At 38.2% G+C, this 19,279-nt stretch overlaps 1 protein-coding gene across 1 annotated transcript in view; it reads left to right on the top strand.

Annotated features, from left to right (window-relative positions):
- Positions 1-19,279, top strand: part of GPC6 (glypican 6) — a 732,033-nt gene that overhangs the window by 207,224 nt on the left and 505,530 nt on the right. The window contains exon 2 of the mRNA XM_085057688.1: positions 10,649-10,807. Within this exon, the coding sequence (XP_084913814.1) occupies positions 10,649-10,807 (159 nt within the window). The remainder of the gene's footprint in view (positions 1-10,648; positions 10,808-19,279) is intronic.

Raw genomic sequence — 19,279 nt, 5'->3', positions numbered from 1 at the left:
TCCTAAATACACATGATTTGTATTGGAATTATGTGCATGTTGACCTAGCTCTTATTTTAGAGATTTAGTCTTGGTGTTTGCAGAGATTTCTATAGGTAATCACAATCACTCCCCATTATGGGTGTAAATGAGCACCACTTTTGCTCAAGATAGCACTTCTATGTTGGCTCAGTGAGTGTGGCACAGTCACAGACCCCCTTGGCAGTGGGGGCCACAGGGCTCTCTCCAAGGACAAGGAGAGGGGAGGGAGGGAGTAATGGAAGGCAAATTCAAACTGTTTAAACCAAAGCACCCAGGGAAGGCAATATACCCTACCACAGGGAATGAGAAATCCTTACATTCAGACCTTCAGAGATAATAAAGCCTGGAAACATCATATCTGCATCTGCAAGATTGCTTGCATGGTTGTACAAGTTTCATAGTTGGTTTTTTTCAGTGTTTGGAATGAGGTGGGTAGTCATTTGAAGTTCTTACAGACATGCCCAGAGATTTCCTTACATTTCCACCTGTCATTACTGTGATACCTGACTGTGGCTCCATCCATGCAGCAGAGGTCAGGGAATGCCTTATTCTGAGTAGTTTCTGAGACAAGGAACCAAGACAGGATGTATTCAAGGTGATGTGAATTTAGACAGATGCCCTAGAGTCTTGTTTATACTAAAGGCAAAAAGCACAAATGACTTTGGCATAGTCTTTGCCAACTGTCTTCCTGGCTCAGTCTACTACAGATTTGCAAGGAGTTTTTCTCCATGAGACAAGTACTTTGGATAGTATCTGTCCATGGTATGTCAGCCAAAGTACACAGAATAAATGCTACTAAAGAGTGCCTAGTATTCTTTATGGGAAATAGCCCATTTAATCGTAATGAAGAATTCTTAAGCTTCTTCAAGGAAAATATGGTGCCTATCAAACTCAGAAGGTGATGTTCTTTCAATAAATAAATTTAAAAAAAAAAGTTTGGTTATTTCAGGGTTTTGGGTTTTTTAAAATGTGGCTGGTAGGATAACCACAAATTAATCAGAGGTTCATCACTGCTGTAAGTTGCAAGTCAAAAGCTGATTGTACTCAAGAAATAAGCCTAAAAAATAAAAAAGGTATGTTAAGAAGATAAAAGTAATTCTCTAAAGGACTGATAGAATAAGTACAGCTTATTACTGTATTCTGCTATATTTAAATGCTTTGATTAAGTCTATAAAAGTCCACAGAAGCCTTTTAATTTACACAGTCAAAAATCTCTATTCAAAAATGATTGCATAAGGGAAGACTTCAGACGTAGATAGGCATTTCCTTTCAAGCTGATCTTTAATCATAAAGTTCAAACCTTTAACATTAGAACACCTGAAGGGCAAGAAACATTCAGTTATTGATTTTGAAGACCCTGACCCTTTCCAAGTATCACAGCCCATAGAGGGTGTTGACAAAAGTACAATAATAAAAAGAGCTAAAAAAATAGATAAAGTTGTTTGGATTCTTTTTGTGTCTAAATGCAGTAAAAAACCCAAACCAAAACCAAACTAAAAAGTTCCACATGAACAAAAACAAAAAAAAGCCCACTCTGTAGGGCTAAGTATAGATTAGATCTCAAGCACTATTGGGAATAGTGGAAAAGGGAAATTGTTGTGGCTAAGTTACTGTCCTGTAAAAAGCTTTCTTTTTCCTTTTGGCAGCGATTGCTGTGGCTGGACAATAATATGGAAGCATAGTTTCTGTTAATTAGAGTGAGTGAAAAGTTTTTTCAGAGCAAACAGTGTTCTGTTGGAAAATACTGATTAAAAAACCACCATGATACTGTAAGCAGGTTTTTCTATTACACTGCAGGACTGCCTACATTCCCAAGCTTGCGGCATCAGCAGTGCAGGACACACCTGCCCTGTATCCTCCTTCAGGCTGGGAAACATCTTAAAGTCAAGGACAATGTCATGCTTGCTCTGCCAGGGCCTCTGAAGTACCTTTCTCTGATTCATTGTTGGAATTATAGAATCATAGGAAAGTCATGGAAAAGACCACCCTATTTCAGGCAGTTGTAGTGAGTGATAAGGTCTCCCCTGTGTCTCCTTTTCTCCAGGCTAAAGAGCCCCCGTTCTCTCAGCCACTCCTCACAGGACTTGTACTTCAGACCCTTCCCCAGCTCCATTGCCCTTCTCTGGATTCACTCCAGCTCCTGTGTCTTTCTTGTAGTGAGGGGCGCAGAACTGAAAACCGGATTCAAGGTGAGGCCTCACCGATGCAGAGTACAGAGGGACAATCACAGCCCTGGTCCTGCTGGCCACACTATTGCTGATCCAGGCCAGGATGCCATCAGCCTTCTTGGCCACCTGGGCACTGCTGGCTCACGTTCATCCAACTGTTGACCAACACCTCCAGGTCTTTTTCCAATGGGCAGCTTTTTGACCACTCTGCCCCCAGTGTTTTCCGCCCCTCCCTTATAAAGTCAAAGACACACAAATTTGGAAAAAGTACTTTGCTTTTTGCTCTACAACTAATGTCACAATCAGGTTAATAGTTAGGAGCTGGTAGAGGCATTTTGCTTTAAACGGTGGTTGATTCCAAACAGAAATGAAAGGACAAATGCCAGCATTTCTGGCCCTGAAATTTTATGGGTAGACCTTGAGTCAGTATGCTAACAGGACTCTCAGATCTTTATAAATTGTGGCCTCCCTTTTTGTACTCTCTTTCCTGAAGGAACTAAGAAAGAGATTAGGCTGAAAAATATTTCAATAAAGTGCTTATGGCAGAAGCAACAAAGTCTTTCCACTGACATATCCATAACAGCCTATGACTTAAGACCAACTCGACATTTATCATGTTTGTCTTTGTGAGCTGTTTCTGTGACTGGCATTGCAGCAAAGCATGTCATTATTAATCAGAAGACAGAAACGTAGATTAATCTGTTTAATGGTAGCACAAAAAGGTTTCCTTGGGCTGATTGAAGCCATATGAATAAGAGAAGAGCACTTTGATTAATGAGTCTTAAACAGTTGTGGTTAGGTTTAGTATTTTAGAAACATGGATTTTATGCATGACAATACAGTGATTAGCAAGGGATCTGCACAACTTTAAAATACTCTTGACAGTGCAATCAAATGGCATGACTGTATCTCATGCAGCTTTAACTTTTGCTGGATGTATATTAGTAATGGTGTAACTATCTTAAGGACTGGTTTGGGCAGTACAGCATACCCAGTTAGTCCCAGGAAATTAAGTCCAGCAAGCTCTCTTACTGCAACAGTATTTCAGTGGTTATACGACCTAAGTAGTGTAAATCTGTCTCTGATACATCATGTGGTACAATCACATCTTAGGATTTCAGTTTTACGTGAAGAATGTTGATTAAAATCTTTATAAATGCATGAATGTGTAAAATCTCATCCTGTTATCTTAATCATAAAATTGTTCTGAGGGTGGATTAAATATAAAACCTGCCTTGCGTTGTGCTTTATGGCCAGGGTAAAGCAATGTGCTGCTTGTATTTCTACTTCTCACTATAATGCTATATAAGATATTTCTGCTATTATAGTAGGGGACATAATAAACAGCAAAAATCAATTGAGGGGGAGGGGAAGTTGGCTGCTGTTCCCAGGTGGGAGCATGTTTTGAAATCAGAAAATTGCAGCCATGTAGCCAGTGAGATGATGAAACTATCGGAGCTGAATCACAGCCTTGCCGTTTGCTTTCCACAAGGCACTGAGCACAAAGCCAGTAATACACTCTCCAAGAGGTAACTAAAGATTCTTCTCACAAACTGTGCTATCAAAAACCAATTTGTCTGACTGTGTATGCTTGGAAAATGAAATGATCCTGAGTGTTGGAGTAGTGGTACTGCTTCTAGTAGTTTAGTTAGGAATACTCTAGGGACTTCAGTTCTTTCTTTAGCATCTGTATAGTCTCAGTCTGAACAAGTTTGCCTTGGCCTCAGCTTCGGTAACTTATTTCTGAAATCTTCCCAAGGACAACAGGGTCAGGGCTTCTTGTAAATGAGTGTTCCCTGTGGGACCTGTAATGAAGAGACTGTTAACTAATTATCAGTCTGTTTGGAAGGCATTCATTTTTTAATTGACCTCAAAGAATTCAAGGAACAAAAGGAATCTGAGCAAAGATGATTTGAGTCCGAGGCAAAGAAATGAGTCAGTTTCTTTCTTGGGGTAGTTGCCCAGGTTTATTAGAGTCCACCAGACATAAAAGGTTTTCAAGTTCAGTATTCCTTTGATTAAAATTAGGAGAGTTGAGTCCAACAGCACGATCTGTGTGTTACAGACACATTTCCCTCCCTTCCTCCAGCTGTCATTTTCTGTGCAAATATTGCTCCTGTCATCACTTGTCAGGCCAATATTACGATGGAATTAATTTAAAACATAATCTGTTTCCTTTTAGTTTGAGTAGGAAAGTTCAATCTGTGACTTGAATGTCAGGTGCAGTTTTACAGAGGCTGCTTGCAGGGCTGTTCTACCCCACAGAGAAGATAATTACAAAGTCAGAAGGCGCCTTAGGACTTTTTGGTTAGAGAACAGGATTTTGTCCAACAAAATGATATTTTAATTTTCGCTATTTGAATATTGCCTGAAATGCTAAAACTCATGTTTCTAATTTATTTTTAACCGCTGAGTAAGTTAATGCAGAAAACATGATAGTGCTGCTTGGGTTTTATTTCAAATTAAAGTTGATTGTTAGTCAAATTTTTCTACAGCACTGCTTTCTCTTAGCACATGACTGACAGAATGGTATAGGTGTATTGGAGAAGAATAGCTTTCTCTAGTAGAAGACTAATAATGTGATCATTAAGAGCTTCCCATGCTCCTGATTTCAACAGAGAACTTATGTGGAAAACTTAAAAAAGAAGGTATTGAGAAATACCATCACCAATACTGAAAATGATGCAAATCTCAAAACAGTGGGCAAGGGTTAAAGCTGAATGAGGTTTTTCATTTAACTCTATTCATCATGGTTTTAGATTTTTTTTTTAATAATAAAAAATAATAAAAAAAATTTTTTAAATAAAAAAAAAATTGGATGGAAAATGTTAATTTAAGAGCAGAAGTCCAGGAGTTCCAGTCCTCAATAAGTCTGAGTGGTAGGAAGTTCTGAAGTACCTCATTGCAGAACCACAGAAGAGCCCACTTTGAAAGGAATGCTGACAGATCATCTGGTCTCAGGCACTGTGGAAAAGGGAGCCCAGATGGGGTTAACTAATACCCTACCCAATGGAATCTCAAAAACCTCCAGCAGAGAGGCATCCACCATGTCCCTGGGGAGGACATGTGACTGATTGTTCTCACTTTAAGAAACGTCCTTCTTATGCCAAGATGAAACTTCTCCTTGTGCAGTTTGTATCTTTTGTCCCTTGTTTTCCATGTGGCTCCTTGTGAGAGAGCCTCCATCCTCTTTGTACCTGCTCTTTGAGTACTGTAATACTGGGATTGGATCCCTCCTGAGCCTTCTGTTTCTCCAGGGAGAAGCACCTAACTTTTTCAGTCTTTCCTTATGTGGCAGGTTCTCCAGTCTTGATCATCTTCACGATGCTCCTTTGGACCCTCTCCAGTCTGGCTGCATTTTCCTTGAATTGTGGGGACGAGAATGGGGCACAGTGCTTCAGGTGCAGCATGACAAGCACTGAGTTTAGTGGGATAATCATGTTTCTACCTCTGCTTGTAATGCCCTGGGGATGCAGGCCAGCATCAGATTTGCTTTTGCTGCTTCTGCAGGGCACTGTTGACTCATGGTGGCTTGGTATCCAGCAGGAGCCCCCATCCTTTTCAGCATGGCAGCTCCCCATCCGCAGAGGTGTCAATGTGTGCTGGGCTCTTTGGCTAGTCTGTTCCAGTTCCAGACACTTTGTACTTGTGTCTGTTAAAGTTCATACTGTTAATAAATTACTGCTTTCTCCACAAGTGGCTGAATATGAGCAGGTCTGAAGCAAGTATTACTAATTTTAAAGAGCACAGCTAATGACAAAGCCAAATCGCATTAATCTAATTTGCAGGATGAAAAATGCAGACCTGTCTTCTCTTCTTTTAGGCTCTGTTGATGCATACAAGGGGATCAAGTTTGAAAGCACACCTTGAATTTACCCCTTTTATTTATTAACTTTTATTAATTCCTGGCTTTATGAACCATCTTGTGTGACTGTGTTTCTATTCTCCTCAGTCATACAGTTAGCCGTACCATTCTGTGAACAGACCAATATCAGGGTTTTAAATTTATGATTAGGATAAAGACTATAAAATTTTGACTGCCTGAGAAAGAATTGCTTCCAAAATTGCTAAGCTTGCAACATGACCCATAAAAAATTCTGCCTGATTGTTAAATATGTTATGTGATAATACTTCCATTTCTAATAGTGTAACCAATGTTTGCATCAGGTGTTCAGGAAATCTGGTGGTTAAATTGTTAAGGGTAATGTTGTATTCCATAGGGTTTGCTGATCCTTCAGACTGTGTCTTCTGCAAGTAGTTACCACGCTCAAATCAGTTCCGGCATTTTGATACACAGTAAAAGCATTTATTCAGCTTGAGAGCTGTAAGTTGTGATTTTTTAAAGACTTCTGAGCTTTGTAGCATGCTTTAAGGACACCAAACAGCAATACATCTGAATATAAAACAAGTGCTTTATAAATTGCTTTATCACACTTCAAAGCAGCATGCTAGCAGGATTGCCAAATTCAACTGCAAAACTTGCCAATTTGGATCATGTGAAGGCAGGTGTGAGATTACAGCTGTAATAAAACTGAAATTGAATACTGGTAGCTGAATTTGTAGTAGGCAATTGATTTGATTTATATAACATAAGCCACATGAGGAGAGATATGTAGGTCAGCATCTTCAGCTGGAAATGATGGTTAGAAGAGTTGTGGTAGGTCACTGGGAATATTGAGTTAATAGCTGTTCAGCCTAGCAGAATGCTGGTGCAGTGTAACTACATCCATGTCAAACTTGTCTGGGGACACAACATTTGCAACAAGGAAAAGCTAGTCAGTTATAACCAATGCCATTTGTGCCATAAAAATCGTTGCTAAAATTAGCGTAAGAACCTAGACCATATGGAGTTTCCCAGGGCAAGAACTGGTACATTAGTTATGAGCACATTTTCAGCCTGCAAAATACTTGAGGTGTGCAAATGCACAAATTAGTGATTAAACTCCTTCTATGGTAATAGAACAATGTTTTACAAAATGCAAATGGTAAATGATCCAATTCAAGAAATCAGAGGAAGCACAATCAAATTTGCCTGCAGAATCACTGTGAATCCAAATAGCTTCTTAGGTCACAGATTTGCAGAAAAGAAGAAAAAAAATCCAAAATTAAGCACACACCTCTAAATTAAAAAAATCCAAACTAAAAAAAAAAAAAAAAAACAACCAAAACAAAAACCCAACCCTCAACAAAGAAAACCCCAACAAACAAAATCCTTGTCTTTGTGTTGAGACAATTGTGTCTTTTTTCCTTTCTTTCTTTTTTTTTTTTTTTAAACAAGGAGTGAACTAATGACCTGGCAATTCTAACATTAGTTGGAGGTTTGATAAGAACAAGCACAGAATGAGCATCATGCTTTTAAAGAGGAAAATGAGATTAAGCATACAGAAATTACTTTGTCAGAGAGTTTCCATTTGCCATTCCCAGGAAAGCACCTGAGCTTTTTCCAAGTTATGAGATTCTGGAAATTGCAGCCAATGACTGTCAGTACAAACATTGCAGATTTTATGAGCTAAAATTTCTAAAAGCTTCATTTTTGCAAAATAACTTGAACATCTTAGGCATACAAAGACTATGTTGGTGTGGACCAATGGAAAATGCTTTTTCTTTTGCTTTATCTGTACTCTGGCCTGATCTCCAGTGCAGGAAAGAGAAGGAAGCAAAAACCTTGAAGTAGTAGCGCAATATTTCCATTATTATTTCTTTCTATGGAAATGCAGGGAGTATGTGGTCAGGGAGGAGAGAAGAACTAGAAATCTGTTTTGGAAAGTGTTCATTATTGTATAGCAAAGTTTTTGTGATGGTGTTGGGTGGCTGGTACAGATGATTCAGCGAGACATATTTTTAGGAGAAAAAGATAATGAGGTAATGTGGAAGTTGTGAATGTTTCTGATGAATGTGAGTTTCAGATTCTTGTGGTCAAGAGCCTCCTGAATGAAGGAATAATCAGTGAATTAAAAGGAAGAAACTTAATGAAAATAATGTATAAGAAAACAATGCAGTAGGAATTTGAATGAGTTTGTATCAGGCAATGTGAGAAATAATTTTTGTAGCACAGCAATACTAAGACTCTAAATAAATAAGAAAAATAAAAATTACTATTTCTGAAAAAATGACTGTTCAATAGGCTTTAATTTGTTGTAATACTCAGCATAATACAGTGTCTTAAAAAATTTAGACCCATGACTGTTACTTACTAAGCACAGTGCCTTGATGATTGCCATTAGTTCACCTTTTAGCCTGACAGTTCTGAAAAATAAACAGAGACAGACAGAAAAGAATAAGAACTTCCAATGAAGAGAGGAAAGAAAACTGAATATTATAAAAATTCTTAGTGCAATGGCACTAAAGCAGGTTATCGTAATAGCATAAACTAGCACTCTGACTGGAGCTGGGAAAGAAGGTATTTTCAATATGGAAAAAACCCTGGATTTATCTAGGAAATGGGGTTGCAGACATTATGGATGGGATTTTTTTATTTAATCAAGCACACAGCACTGCTTCTAATGACACAATATTTCAGCTTTACTTGTCTTTCTGGCATCTAATAAAAACTCACATTACCGTTACTAAAACAACCTTTATTGTTTCTTATTATGGTACCTCCCTTACCTGTTGAATAGTTGCAGTTTAATGTGACAGAGATGTAGAGGGTAAGGCAAACATTAGTTTGCCACTATCTTTTATGTTTGACAGCAGCTGGCTCACCACTCCCTGTGTGTGTTGTTTATGGCTTAGATGTGTGACTTTGAGGATGGAGAGGAATTAATTTCTTGTGTTGGAAGGGTGTAGCAGACATGGGAAGCAATCCTTACAATATTTTGATGGTCATGCAGTAAGATTTTTTCCGGGTTTGTACAAAATTTTATATCATGGCACATTTGGACATGGCTGCAACTTGTAGGTAATACTGCCAAACAGTAACTGATAATAATGAAATGATCCTTTCTGAAGATGTACAGCTGTGAGCTTTTAAAAAGTCTTGAGACTGCTAAAAGAAATCTCATGGTGTTATAGTTCATATATTATGAACTCTTGCAGAAAAAAAATTAAGATGGGGTTGAGAAGTCAGGGTTGAGGAATGACTAAATTTCAAATGAAAAGACTTCACTTGAGAATTGAAACATAAATTGGAATAAGGTGAGGGCAAACTCAAGACAGTGTTTATTCTAAGCATGTGCAAACCTCTTTTTGATGGTGTCTTCAAAATGATGCAGCAGCTAAATGTATTATACCCCTGGGAAGCATAAAACTTAGGGCCTGGTTCTCCTCACTACATAATAAGAATGGTGAAAAGCAGCCTTAAAGTAGGTATAAATTGCATTTAAGTCTTCTTTATGGCTCAGCAGTGGTAGAAAGGAACCTTGATATAAATGAGAATCAGGTCCCCAGTATTTATTTAACCCCTGGGCTTTGTATATCATTTTGTTTGCACCTTTAAGAGATTTGCAGAGGGATTTTTAATCTGGATTCAGTGTACTGAAAGCTAAATGTTTTCATTGCCTTACAAGTAACTTTAATCATACAGGCAGATCATTCTCTTTATTTCTCAAGAGGAAATGGTAGAATTTTCTGCCTTTGTACAAACCAAGCTAAATGTTTCTGACACCCTTAGTACAGTGTCAATTGGAAATTCACATTTCATGTAATAACAGACCATTTTAATTTCATGAGCTGAAGAATTGGTTTCTGCTTGCAAATTGTACTGAAGAAAGCAATATTGTCAGAAGAACTGGCAGAGTGCTTCAAGAGATAAATCTATTGAATTAAATAAGAGGCTTTCATTACCTTTTACATTGCATTTCCGTATAACATAAGCATTAATTAAACTCTTCATTGCTTTCTCCTATTCAGCAGAGCACTTGCTCAGTCTGACAAGAAATTCTGCCCAAGAAAATATGTGGTACCCAAACACAATCATTAAAATACACTTAAGCAGAAAGGAAAGAAGAGAAGGCAAGAATGTTTTGGTATACTTGGGCAAGTGGGAGCTGTGTACAGAAATGCATAATTTCTTTTCTTCAGGTTTTGACAGCAAATGCATAATTTCTGTTTTCCAATTTTGACAGCTCCAATGACTTGTAACAGGTCATCTCACTAGGTATTTCTCCAGGCAATTTGAATACAAACAGAAAGCAAGCAATTGTTTTTCAAATTTTAAGTATATTTCAGTACATGTGGAAGGCTTCTTCAGCATGGGAAAACACTTCTGATGTGAGACAGTTCAACTTGTTGAAGTATCAAAACAGCTCTGCAAAGTGTGTCTCCTCTCCCCTGTGAGGAATATCCAGCTATAGTAAAGTTGTTGATACAAATTCAAGATGTTCCCTGTCAAGTAGTCAAGCCTTAAAGAGCTCCTTGGGTAGCCCACCCTAACTGAAGAGCCATCAGGTATATTTGGTTCTGGCACATTTCTATCTATATTCAAATATTTCTAATTAATTTCTTTCTTGTGATTCCAGGGGAACATTTGAGAATCTGCCCTCAGGAATATACATGCTGCACCTCAGAAATGGAGGACAAGTTAAGCCAACAGAGCAAACTGGAGTTTGAAAACTTAGTGGAGGAGACAAGTCACTTTGTACGCACGACTTTCGTATCCCGGCACAAGAAGTTTGACGGTAGGCTGGATATAATTTACTTATTTTCAAGGTTATGGGATTTAAAAGCCAGTCATCCATAATAAATTCCAATGTTCTTTTCTTTACAATTAGATATCACATTTGCAGTTGTCAGTTTGGCTAAGATAAGGGTTAATATACAGCTGGTATGCTTATCAGCCTTATGAGTATTGCCTTTAATTACAATGACATCAAGAATCAGACTGTTAAGTGCCTGCAGGCTTGGCTAATGTTGAAAAAAGAGATTAGATATGCATAGAGAGGTTTATAATTTTTGTCTCCTAGTTTCAAATGCAAAATTTAGGTTTGTAATTATGTTCACTGTTGCAAGATGAACTGTGGATCTCCCATGATTTTTATTATTGCAGAGCAGTATTTATGTAGTCTGCCTTTTTATAGCCTTAAGGCTGTTGTTTTTCTCCTGCATGATTTTCTTGTGATGTACAGAGGCACTAAGAGGGCATCTGGCTTCCAAACACTAAGGCCTTAAGTTGTGTTTGGGAGGGATTATCATACAAACCACTTAAGCAGTATCGAACACATCTTTTCTGCCTAGAAAGAACTGACAAGAATGGTTTGGGGCTTTTATTTGCTCGTGATTGGCCTTTATAAGATCTTTGTTAGATCAAGGTTGCAGTGTCAGAATTTGCTAAGTGCTTGTCTTTGATAATGAACGTTAAGCTGTTTTTAAGGTTGTGTCCACGCTTTCAAGTCACGGTTTTATTTAAATATGACATCTGTGTTGAAAGTGTCACCCTGAGCATTTCTGCATATGTGTAAATTGAAAAGGGTCTGGCATTAAGAGGTGTAAATCAGGATTGTGAAGAGGATTGCAGAGCTGCAGGTAGGTGAAAAGCCTGCAAACAGGTGGTGTAAAGCTGACTAACCCCAGGTTAATGGATCATATGTACACATATAGGAGAATGGTGGAAATGTTATTTTTGAAGTTGGGAGCTTGCTTCAAAACTCTTAGGTCACATTCAGAAAGATGTGAAGATGTCTCTAACTCCTTAGGGTAATTCTGTATTATTATCCAACTAAAGATTTTTTTTCCTAGTACCGATTCACTCAATATGACACAGAAGAAAAAATGAATTATAAAAGAAGTGAATGAAAAATCTGTAATATGAGGATGAGCTGGAGGAAAGTCCCCAGCAGAAGATCATATGCTAATGAAATTTAGTGTCCTTGGAAGGTGGGGGTGACCGTGTATTACTCTGAATTGTGATGACTTCCCTTTTAAATGTGAAAATGGAAGTTTTTGTATAGTGGATTTTCAAAATTTTACTTGTCTTCAAAGGATCTAAAAAAAAAAACAAACCCAAAAAACCAGGAGTTGAGTGTAGTATTACAAGATGAATGTACAAGCAGAACAGACATTTCAAACCATCTGTGGCATGTACAGGGCTTTTATTTTCTAGGAGGAGACCAGGGTGATTGCTGGTGCTCAGTGACCAAGCAGCACACTGAAAACACTGGGCTCATTGACCACAGAGCTCAGACAGCACTTTGCTAATTCTTTGGCAACTTCAAGCTTTTCTGTATTGCACTGAACTTAAGGACATTATGCCTTTTACAGTTCTCTGACATTCTGTGTCTTAATGTTAAGACCTTAACTGAAGTTAAGGTATAGCTGAAAGTTCCTGATCAGTAATGAATACTCCACTCTGGGATCTGCTCCACAGAAACTTGGAATAAAAGACTAAGTGGTTTCTTTTGTCTTATTGTTGATGTTTTAAAGGGAATTTGCAATATGACATCTTATCAGAGAGCATTTGAACTTCATGTATGCTTTCAGGATTTCGACACTATTCTAAAGCTGTTCAAAATTTGCTCACTTGTATGGAAAAAGTGCTTCTTTCTAGAAGGGAGAATACTTTAATGGAAAAATATATTCGCTTAATAGAATTTCAGTGTAAAATCAGCTAGATTTCTTGCAGTTTTAAATAGGATGATGTTTTTCAATATAAAGCAATGTTAAGACTGATAAGGTCTGTGTTTTAACTGTTCAAGTATTAACCATTTTTGCTGTTCTTCAATTTGGTACTGTGGTTGCACAAAGGAATTCTGACATGATTCTGCCATTTAATGCTAGTACGCCACAAATAACAAAACAGATACAGCCAATTGTGATGATTTTATGGAATTTTTGTATAGTACCTGTGTTTGTCAAGAGCAGTGTATGTAAGCAATAAAAGAATATATGACTATCTAAATAATGTTGAAATAGATATCAGCATTGCTCCCTTGTGGAGTTAATTTAAACTAGAGTTGCTGCCAAGCTCTTTTTCATTCAGATATTCATGCAATTTTGAAAACTCTTGAAAGGACATCAAAGGGATATCTTGTAGTTTTTCAGGGTTTTTTTTTAATGCAGTACTGGACATCTTAGAATAATGCTAAGTTTTGCAACATAAGAATTTTTAGATGTATGTGAACTCTGTTGAAATTTGATCTGACCTTCATAAGCCTTGTCTTTCTTACTTTGTTCTCTGCCCCACAACCATACTCGTAAGCATAGATAGAATGATATGATTTCCATTTTGAGAGGCAATTTGAGATCTGTTTTGCTTTTCAGGATTTTTTCCCAGTTTCTATTCATGATGCAATCTAAAAGGAAACTCAGTCTGTTGTAACTTGAACGTTGTCTCTTTAGTTTCTGATGAGACAGACATTCTTACTTAAAACCACAGAATTCAAGCATAGCTGTGATGTGGTGGGGGTGACCTAGTCTACCCTCCTGATCCAAGCAGGCTCAACCATCACAGGTTGCCCAAAATGATGTGCAGCAGCATTTTTAATATCTCCCAATAGAGACTGCACAGCATCTTTAGGCAACTGGTGCCAGTGTTTGACCATCCTCACAACAAAGAAGTGTTTTCTTGTGTTTACGTGGAATTTCCTGATTTGTTTTGTTTTGTTTTTCTGTTTGTACCCATTGCTTCTTGTCCTGTCACTGGGCTATATATCATCACCCTCCTAGATATTTATGCACATTGATGAGATCTCCTGTGCCTTTTCCTCTCCAGGTTGAACAGTCCCAGCTCTCAATGCCTCTGCTTCTAGAATAGATAGTGCAGTCCCCTCATCATCTTAATGCCCCTCGCTGGGATTGCACCAGTGTGTCCTTATCTCTCTTGTACTGAGGGGTGCAGATCTGGACCTACCTCTCCATGAGCAGCCTTATCAATGCTGAGCTGAGACAAAGATTCCCTTCCCTCAGCCTGCTGGCAGTGTTCCTACATAATTTCTATGTCAGTTTTATATTTCACTTCACCTGAAGTTCAGTACTTGCAAATCTATACAAGAACTAAATTTCTGTAATAATTTAAAGCAATAGAAGCTAAGGATGAAATTTGTAACAGAGAACTTCAGAAATTAGTAAGCGATTTGGAACCAGCTATGATCAGAAAAAATTATACCTTTCTTTTAACTGCCAATCAGCTCTTGCATCCTAAAGCCCTTTATAATCTTTCATTTCTTATTCATTTGTACTCCACATTTCTAAAGGGCTGTCACTGTATTGGGACTTTTCAACTGCTCCGTTCTTCTAGACTAATTTATTAATCATAGTATATGAGGTTCAAAGATGTCTCAGAACTAAAGGTCTGACAATATAATTTTTCATTCAGTCTCCCTGTTCTGGGCAAGTGGCGTGCATTAGCGTAAGTCACTACACAACATAATACCAGCTGCCAGTTGTTTCTTGGCTGAGCCTGTCATGCAGATGTTTATATCTGTATTGCCCACATCTGCATGTTTGTCATTACATTGATATACTGGATGGTCATTTGAAGCAAAATCAGTGTCTGGAATTCCACTAACAGGTGCATGAGGATCCATTGAATCTAATCCTAAGAATCTTGCCAAATAAATAAAGCCTTGAAATGAGAAAAGTTCCTGTGAAACAACAAGTGCTCAATGGTCCTAGCAAAGACTGCAATACCTGTTTCAGCAGTGGGACATACAAACTCTTCCAAGCACTAGGAAAAGGAACAAAAGCTTTTCCAGCAGATAGGAAACACACACGAAGTGAAGAATTCCAGCAGATACAAATTTTTCTTTTACCTCAGGGCTTTGTGTAAGACTAATCCATACAAGCAGACATGGAATGATCAGCTGTTTCCTATTCCTAACAACAGACAACTAATCATGCTCCAGTTCTTGGACCTCCACTGTATACCTCAAAGCAGCTTAAAATATATTATACTCCCAGTGTAGCTGTAATAGTATCATCTTATTATCACCAATTCCCTTGCATAGTGACATTGCTGAGCAGCTGTTTCACACACAAGCCAATTTCTTTTAAGTATTGCTCCATCAGCAGCTGAAACCAGCCTGGCCGGAAGGTTTTGTCATGAATGTTAATGAGGAGGCAAGTAGCTGTTCAGTGACATTTTCTCACTAATCCTTTGAATAAGTATAGGAAAAAATATAACAAAGAGTTTTAATTTAAGCTAAATAGATATGAATCTGATAAAAGACACACTGTCTCCTCATTGTAATTAAAAATTACAGTAGCAGTCTTAGCAGTGGTGTTAAAAATGAAGGAATGTCTAAGAATAGCTATCATGAGCTTGAATGGATATGGATAGCCTTCAGCGGAATGTGTGAGGCATGATGCCTTTTAAGGAAAATAACCTGAATAGCCTAAGGACCAATCTGCAGCTGCATTGATCTATCATACAGTGTCATCATTACCCGTGCTCCTTTTTTTTGCAGTCTAGGAGAACAGTGATCCATACCCATTAGTGCAGCTCATATGTCTTACAGTCATTACCAGCAGTAGGGGTGTAAATTACAGGGCAGCAAAGAACGTTTCAAAGATGATCTCCCAAAATAATACCTTCAAGAAGAGCTAGCATCTCAGACACCCCATATTCCCTTTTCTTGCACACTTTATGAAAGAACTTGGAGAAAAATAGCAGGTTTGAATCTTTCCTTGATACTAGAGGTGCCAAAACTGTTCTGTGAAGTTGATTTCCAACAAAGTAAGAACTTTTCAATGAGATTAACTATTATAGCCAGTTATAACTGTCTCATTAAACTTGGCAAAAAAAAAAAAAAAGGCATGAAAAGTGAACTAAGGGATGTGCTTGAAGTTGGAATACACTGAAGTTCAGTTGCATGGCCAGTGTAATTCTGCTCTCTGCTCCCTCTTCCTCCTACTCTTGCTGCCCAGCCTGCCAGCCTACCTTGAGCTTTAGCTCATGCCCATGATCCCACTGACCTCTGTGGATTTCTGCAGAAGAGGGGAAGTACAGCCACACTGAAGGCCACTGCATACTGGTACTGTCGAGATCAACGGGTAAAGGATGGACTTCAAGAATGATATTTTTTTAATGCTTTGCTTTTCTTGCATCCAGTGTGAAAGGGCATCGGTTTCCACATGAAGATTTTTGCTTGGTTGTTTGGTTTTTGGAATTGGGAAGTTGTGAAGGTCTGCCTTTTCCACAGACCTATTTGGGAGGCAAGAGGCTTCTCCAGAGAGCGGGAAAATCAAATAGATACATACTTCTATTATTCTAGTGCTGCCATGTCTGAGGCAGCACATAGGTTACACAATACCAAAACTGGGTTACCAGATATTCTGGGGCTTCATTCTGGGCAAGATAGTGGTGCTTTGGGTTTTTTTTCTTACTTTGTTTCTTTTACCAGATTTCAACATATTTCACATCAAATGCAAAATCCATTGCAGGACAGGTGGATTTTTAAATTCCACAACTGCTTGGCTGTAACAGTGCTAGCAGGGCCACCATTTACATACAATTCATCTACTGGTTTAACACACTAGGTAACTTATGTGTTGGCCAAAATACAGACCTTAGAGGAAATAGAAGCCTTAAAAAAATGCAACATCTGTTGACTTGTAGCATGTAATGGCTTGCAGGCCTTCTTTGGACATTTGGCACAAGTTTCTAAGCATTAAAGAGATTCTTTAAGAACAAGCTGCAACCCTGTGCTGGAGGAGGTGGACATCACCCACTCTCAAATGTGTCTCATTGGAAAGCATCTTGGCCAGGTAGAGCCAAATGCAAACAGGCTTTGAGAGGGCAGGGATACAGTGTTTTTCACATTCAGTGGGAAGCAGAATTTGCCTTGCTGATTATTAGATGTCCAGGATATGGAGCTTTCATGTAGGTTCCCTCAGTGGTCAACAGGGAATGAGGGGTGCAAGTCATGTTAGTGTAAAGCTTACACCTCAAACAGGTCTGGAAAAATCTTTCCCTGGTGTATGTATTTCTCTATATGGATTCAAAAGGGTATTTAGTTATGATATAGGTGCCTATGCTTTGGACTTACATATACATTTGTTCAGATAAATCCCACCCTAAGGAACAGAATAAAGGAATGAAACATCTAAAACACTTTTGCGGCTCTCTTTTGTGCTTTGTTTCCCTCTTTTGCAGGTCATCCTCTCTTTTTTTTGTGTGTGTAGTATTCTGTGGGGAAAAAGACATTTAAAATATTGAGGCAGGCACTATAGAGGTCAGTTATCTTATGCTGGTTGAAAAAAGCACTATCCTGGTGAATTCAAATAGCATTTAATCTTCAGTGAAGCTCTGAACAGTGTATGGTTTTAATATTTTATGATGAAAATTGTTTTCTAAGTGTCCAATCCTTAAAAATATCAGCCCATAAGTAAAATTACTGATTTACAAATACTAAACCCCCTGCGATTAAAGGTGCTCCATATGCACATGTACAAGAATAGAATTAATAATGGACTCAGCCTCAAACTCATAATACTGATGTCTTCTTGCAATCATTTGTCGGTGGCTCTTGTACCTGTACATTATTCTATCTCTGATGGTAGATACTTACCTGCCACACAGCAAGGAGAAACCATGCTGTGAGAATGGAAATCAATGTCAAACCCAAGCTATGAAAAAAGAGTATTCATACATATTGTAAGCACTTTGGATAATAGGAAGTGTAGCCTTATAATTTCTCATTTGTTGTCCTCAAACCTCATTAAATGCAGAAATGCTATTTTTTTGATTAATCTCTTGACTGTAATAAACAGCGTTGTTATCTTTTTGCTGACCTTCTTTCCCTAATTCTTTTTGCCTCTGTGTTCAAACAACTGGGAAATTAAAAGGAAACTTGGTATATCATGAAAAGGTTCCTGTAATACTGAAAAATGATTTAATGAATCTCTGTCCCTGTGTCTGCTTACCTAAAAGACTTTTCAGAGTTTATTTTAAATTAAAGTTTCCTTTTTTTTTCCTTTTTACCTCTGCTCTATGGTTTACCAGAAAAAGATGGTAATGACTCTTTTTCTGGGAGGAGTATCTTTGAGGACTGTCACTTTTTCTGGGAGGAGTATTTCTGGGAGGATGGTGGCTTCCTGGGAGGACTGTCACTTTCAGCAGTGAGATAGGAACAGCAGGGAGCTATATGCCTAAATGCTTATATGCCTAAATGCCTATGTGCCATAAGAATACTTTCGGACATAACTTAGAAGAGGCATATGAAGGTCCACTTGTGCTATACTTAGTGACAACTATGAAAATTGCATGTATAAATCAATCAGGAAGAAGGTAGGAAAGATGTGACACAGAGGTATTGCTTCTCAAGTCTTCCCCACTTGCTTTACATTAGCTCTCATTCCTTACCAACAACTGAGAGGTACAAATAAACATATGCTGCCTAGACTCCCCGAGTACCATCTCTCTTGTCTGTGTGGGTGCTGGTGGAAAGCAGCAGCCATGGTCTCTGTGTGGGCAGCCCCACTGGGTGCTGGGGAGGGCTGACAAAGCTGGTTAATGTAGCACCGTAGTAACCACTGAGCTGGGGTTAAATGTGACACCACCATGTGGAGCACAGTTTCTGCTGGCTGGGCTGCCACGGGCAAAATGAACATGGATCACCAAGACACAAACCCCATTAGATTATCCATGCTGCAGTATTTCTTTCTTGTTTTACTGTGCTTGAACATTCAGATGTTGTTTCTGAAATCTTTGAGCTTAAAACAATGCATGGCAGATATAACTGAAATGTTCCAGTTTCTGTATATACATTGGAACACTGAATTTCACTGATTCTCCATAGTGTTTTTTTTTTCTGGGTTATTTTTCTGAATATTTCTGATACAGTTCCCACTCTTAGGATTTTTACATAAATAGGAATCTTTATTTTCAACTTTCCCATCTTTTCAAAGTTACACTGAAATGGTTTTGCTTAATGTGTTTTTATTGTATATTCATCACATATTTACTCTGGGATATGTGTATATTGGTTTGTAAGCTTTATCTGAAATACAGTCTTTAATTTTCTTCTAGTTATACGCCGTGTGCTTTATGCATTTAGAGTGACATTGCACTGAAATGTCAAGTGTTTCAGCAGTGCACAGGTCAGTTGCCTGTCATTAACAGCAGAGACACTGCATGGGCAATGCGTAGAGCAGCAGATGAGCTGGCAAAAGGGGGTGAGGAGAGGGAAGAGAGAGGACCAAAAATACTATGTCAT

Source organism: Lichenostomus cassidix, chromosome 1 (assembly GCF_008360975.1).
Source record: "Lichenostomus cassidix isolate B80296 chromosome 1, HeHo_3.0, whole genome shotgun sequence".
Lineage (NCBI taxonomy): Eukaryota > Metazoa > Chordata > Aves > Passeriformes > Meliphagidae > Lichenostomus > Lichenostomus cassidix.
Note: the sequence above shows the minus strand (reverse complement) of the source record. Positions and strands in the feature narration are given on the sequence as shown.